The sequence below is a fragment of the Cebus imitator genome, unplaced genomic scaffold (genome assembly GCF_001604975.1).
Source record: "Cebus imitator isolate Cc_AM_T3 unplaced genomic scaffold, Cebus_imitator-1.0 Scaffold11, whole genome shotgun sequence".
NCBI classification, from domain to species: Eukaryota; Metazoa; Chordata; class Mammalia; order Primates; family Cebidae; genus Cebus; species Cebus imitator.
Window position 1 is genome coordinate 5,959,763 of NW_016107326.1, and position 5,565 is coordinate 5,965,327.

Below are 5,565 nucleotides of genomic sequence, written 5' to 3' on the forward strand. Positions count from 1 at the left end.
GATCTCGGCTAACCACAACCTCCGCCTCCTGGGTTCAAGCAGTTCTCCTGCCTCAGCCTCCCGAGTAGCTGGGACTACAGGCATGCACCACCATGCCCAGCTAATTTTTGTATTAGTAGAGACGGGGTTTCACCATGTTGAGCAGGATGGTCTCGATCTCTTGACCTCATGATCCACCCGTCTCGGCCTCCCAAAGTGCTAGGATTATAGGCGTGAGCCACCGCGCCCGGCCATTTGTGTATTTTTAATAGAGACGGGGTTTCACCATGTTGGCTAGGCTGGTCTTGAACCCCTGACCTCAGGTGATCCACCTGCCTCAGCCTCCCAAAGTGCTGGGATTACAGACCTAGCATTCATTAGACTGAGGGCCTGGCTACTTTGGCTTAGATCTTATTTCTCATTTATTCAGTATTTGCATTTGAATGGGAATGGATGTTGGGAAGTTCCTACTTCGCTAAGCATTTGAAGCACTAATTCATAGCTTTTCTTTATAGATATACGGCAGTGTATGGGAGAAATTACATAGGGCCTTTGCCATTTGGAGTGGCTTTGGTATGACCCTGACTGGCGTTCACACATGTGGAGATTACATGTTCAGTGGCCACACAGTCGTCCTAACTATGCTGAATTTCTTTGTCACCGAATGTAAGTATCTTTCTAGTGCTTCTATGCATATTAGATAACTAGCTGCAGTAAAGGCTGTGGGAAGGGTGTCAAATCCTGTGAAGAATGGGAAGACAGCCTGACCTGAGAAATATGTGACTGAGAAGCACTGGAAGGAATGTGGCTTTAAAATGATCTTTCTGTCCTTTTCCTAGATACACCAAGAAGCTGGAATTTCTTGCACACTTTATCCTGGGTTCTCAACCTCTTTGGAATCTTCTTCATCTTGGCTGCCCATGAACATTATTCCATTGATGTGTTTATTGCTTTTTATATAACAACAAGACTCTTTTTGTACTACCATACTCTGGCCAATACCAGAGCATATCAGCAGAGTAGGAGAGCAAGGATTTGGTTTCCCATGTTCTCTTTTTTTGAATGCAATGTTAATGGCACAGTACCTAATGAATATTGTTGGCCATTTTCAAAACCAGCAATAATGAAAAGACTAATTGGATAAGACTATCTTTATAATGATTTTGTGATTAAATATGTAATAGTTGTTGAAAATTGAGTAACTTTGCGTTCTCCCCCTAGGTTGTTCCCAGATGCCTGGCTTGTATGTTGATGAACTAAAGTTTCCTGTTCTGAGCAAAGTTATCATTATACAAACCAAGAAATTACAATCGAGAGTCCTTATGTAGCTGTTTGAACAGAAAGCTTAAGTAGATGTTTTCTGCCCCTTCACTTTAGGAAGACAATGTTATGATTGAAGTCAGGCTGTTACCTTTACCTGTAGAGCATTTGCTTATTGAACTTTAAACAAGTCAACTCAGCAGTTTGCTGGTTGAGAGATTTTCATTTTCAGTAGAGCTCTAGTCAAGACATAATATATTTTGAAGCTCTTCATTATCTTTAAAAGAAGAAGCCCTACCAAATGATCAGTACTTGTTCTTTGGACTAATCTCTGTGTCAGTTTAAAAAATGCAACCCTGGGACATGATCTGTTTTACTGCAAACAGTTTCGCCTTCTGAACCATCTCTTAAGTATACTGAGCATACCAGGATGCCTGAAATAAGAAGAGAATGATAGAGGCCATTTATGATATGACCCAGTACTGACCAGGATGCCATTGGCCTCCTCATTAATGCAAATGTAGGGCTGGCATTTTTCACCAAAGATGCAACAAAAGATGCAGTTCTGAGTGTTCAGTATGACCACCAGTAAGTATTCATGAGGGAAATATGGCTGCATCCATAAAAATAAATGAATTTAATATTAGTGGTAAAGGTACCTGGAATAACTTTGTGCTATAGTTGTTAGATGACAGTCCAATTTTATGCTTTTTTAATGATGTTATTTAATGAGCCAAATAGGAGTGTTTTGCAGATGTTAGATAAAGTTCTTATGTCGTTAAGTAGGGAAGTATGCATGCAAAGAATTGTTTTCTCCTGAAAAGAAACTTATAGCAAGCATAATATCACTTTTTGGTTTTTGAAATTCCTCCTTCTTGGCCGTTGGAAGTAAGTAGTCTCAGACATACTTGGATATGAAAAAGTTTTGTTGTTTTTTACTTTATAATGGTGTATATACATTCTTTCTATTTAGTCTTAATTTGGCAGTCAGGAAGTGATATAACTTAGCTGCTATTTGCAACACTAGAAATTTAGTACTTTAAGTCATTTCACCTCTGTGATAACATTTGTTATTTTTATGATTTATGCAATAGTTATGACAGTAGGATGGTTATGGAATTGGAATTTCAACCCCAACTAATGAGCTTAGCTGCTTGGAATATTAATTATGTAGTTTTTACATTCCATTTTAATACAAAGACTTAGAAAAGGTGCTGGCATTCTGAGGCCTAACATTAGGCTGCATAGCAGAAGCTTGCTCCTTCCTTATCTGGGTGAAATTTTTTTTTTTTTTTTTTTTTTGCACTTTGAGTCATATTCCCACCCCTGTATAAGCTACATAGGAGCCTGAATGAATTGGGTAGGAAGGGAAATTGTGCAAACAAGTCTCAGCTAGCGTTAAATGACCCCAATTTCTATGTGCTCCTAACATTATTTTTTTCTCACTTGAGAAATGGTGCAAGGCAATTCAAGTTTTATGCTTTTAAAACTCACACCTCAGAATCTGATATCTTAAATTGCTGATTCTGTTACATGCTAGGAACAAAATGCCAACATCTCATGTAAAGAAGTCGCATTATCATGAAAAGTAACGGATGTTTTCTATGCTAGTTAGATTGGTTTGACCCTTGAGGTTAAAAGATGTGTGACTCTTATTTTTCTAGATGACAACAGACTGAATTTAGCTAGGGAGGCACAGATGTTGGCTTTTGGGAAAGAGTTCAAAAATCTTTATGGCAATATTAAAATGTTAAGTCGAGTACAGTGGTGCAAGTCTGTAGTCCCAGCTTCTGAGGAGGCTAACTTAGCCTTAGAGGCAAAAGGATTGCTTGAGGCCAGGAGTTAGAGGCTGGAGTGTGTTATGATAATGCCTATGAATAATTACTACATTCCAGCCTGGGCAACGTAGCAAGACTCCTTCTCTTAAAAACATGGCCAGATGCAATGGCTTATGCCTGTAATCTCAGCACTTTGGGAGGCTGAGGCAGGCAGATGATTTGAGGTCAGGAGATCGAGACCAGCCTGGCCAATGTGGTGAGACCTCGTCTACTAAAACTACAAAAATTGGCTGGGCATGGTGGCACACACCTGTAATCCCAGTTACTTGGGAGGCTGAGGCATAAGAATTGCTTGAACCCGAGAGGTGGTGGTTGCAGTGAGCTGAGATTGCGCCATTGCACTCCAGCCTGGGTGACAGAATGAGACTCCATCTCAAAAACAGAAAAAAAAAAAAAAAAAATGGGTTCAGTGGCTGACACCTGTAATCCCAGCACTTTGGGAGGCCGAGGCAGGAGGACCACTTGAGCTCAGGAGTACGAAACCAGCCTGGGCAACAGAGTGAGACTTCGTCTCTGCAAAAAGCTTTTTAGAAAATTAGCTGGGCGTGGTGGTGCACGCCTGTGGTCCCAGCTACATGGGAGCCTGAGGCAGGACGATCACTTGAGCCCCAGGAGGTTGAAGCTACAGTGAGCTCTAATCATGCCACTGCACTCCAGCCTGGGTGACAGAGTCAGACCCTGTCTCAATAAATAAATAACAAAAAATTAAATAGCTATTAACCTCAGTCTTGTTTCCTTCATATAAATTCTATTCTAGTACCAAATAGAAAAATAAATGCAACTAACTTTGCAGAGCTATTGACATTGAGAGTGCCTAACCACAATGGAGATTGTAAAATAACTTTTCAGCCTTGCATTTGCTCATACATGTTCTGAGGAAAATGTAAGTTAGGTTTATAACTCATTGTTTTAATTATTATTATAAGGCAGTGTTTACATAAATTAATCATCTCTTTCTTGGAGAACATTGAGACAAAATTATTTTCAGTTTTACCTAAACATGAAACCTATATTTTAGTTGCTTTTTGTTTTGTCCAGAAATTTCCAGATTTTTGTCTTCATATTTTTTTTCTGCTTAAAATCAAAATCACAATGAATATAGTATTTATGTTTACATTTTATCTGTGAATGTGGCTAAGCAGAGAAGCTATATGCCTTGGGTCTGCATATTTTTTGACATTTTGTTTGGTTCTATAGGTGCAGACTTGTGAGAAGCTTACGTTATCATGGAGACTTTAGTATAGAAGAAACCAAAATGTTTTTGGTTTGGGGATGCAAACTGGAGGTTGTGTTGCAAGTCCTCGATGCATTTTCTGTGTTCCTGAGAGCAGTGTCACCTTTTTTCTTTTTCCTTTTTCTTTTTTCTTTTCTTTTTCTTTTTTCTTTTTTTTTTTTTTTTTTTTTTTTTTTTTTTACGGGTTGTTTTTTTTTTTTTTTTTTTTCTTTTTTTTTTTTTTTTTTTTTTTTTTTTTTTTTTTTTTTTTTTTTTTTTTTCCTGTCTGGTTAGTGTTATTGTTGAGTAACTGAAGAGTTGGTAGAGAGTAAGAGGTTTTGAAGAAGGCAGGTTTGCTGTTGTCACCAAATAATTTGGGGGAAACCTTTCTTGGCTGTGCTGCAAGAATTCTTTGGCTATCCTCTCCATGGTTCTCTGACCAGAATTGCTAGGGCAAAAATAGAACTTCTGGCTCTATTTATTTGTATCCTTTGAAATCAGAAAGCAATGAACTTAGCCTTAGAAGCAGTCAGTTAAATAATGCGGGCTATTCACACGAAAAACCCAGTGACGGAGAAACCAGAACCCACTGACCAAGAGACCTGCAGGGAATGTAACTCTTACTCTGTGAGCAGCAGTCTTTTGTGCCCTGTCCCTGCCTGTGTGTTTTTCCAGAAATCCTATAATTTGTAAATGGGGAACAGAGGAGCCAGATTCTTTTATAGCTGATAAGAAACAGTCTGTTTAAGAAACAGCTGTTTGAAAAGTATTACTCATATATTCACAAAGTCATATTTATAACACTAATCTGCTTTGACTATATTCAGCAAAAGACAGTTTCACCATTAATTTCATAGTAAGCTTTTTAAAAAGGTTCTAGTTCTAAATTGCCTAAGAATGTTAACCACATTCTTGTTTTAAACTCTAATTTAATAAATTTAATTATTTGATAGTCTTTTATAGACAAGTTTTCTTCATACTAAAGGTAATTATGACATAGTCATTTGCCAGTTCTTTAAGGTATTCAGGCATTTGAGACAAGAAAGCTCTCTTGTAGAATAGTCCAATTGCTTTCTTAAACAGTATTGGTTTCATTTAGACAGCTTAGCCAGCAAAGGTGTCAATTTTAATGCCAACTTGACAGTTTAACAGTTCGTGGTTGTCAGCAGTTTAGCCTGAATTTCCCTGTACTGCTATAGAGCAGAATTGTTGGTAACATCAGAGTCAGAATGCTTCAGGTGACTGAGAAGAACGGAAACAGACCAAGCAGGTTTT

General features: G+C 38.2%; 1 protein-coding gene across 2 annotated transcripts in view; it reads left to right on the forward strand.

The window, feature by feature from the left end:
* SAMD8 (sterile alpha motif domain containing 8) overlaps positions 1–2,702 on the forward strand; it is a 57,297-nt gene extending 54,595 nt beyond the window's left edge. The window contains exons 5-6 of one of the 2 annotated variants that reach the window (XM_017549832.2): positions 495–645; positions 819–1,168. In XM_017549832.2, the coding sequence (XP_017405321.1) occupies positions 495–645; positions 819–1,123 (456 nt within the window). In that variant the 3' untranslated portion in view covers positions 1,124–1,168. Of the gene's footprint in view, positions 1–494; positions 646–818 lie in introns of both variants that reach the window. The other variant, XM_017549842.2, reaches the window with a different exon arrangement.
* The last annotated feature ends 2,863 nt before the right edge of the window (positions 2,703–5,565 follow it).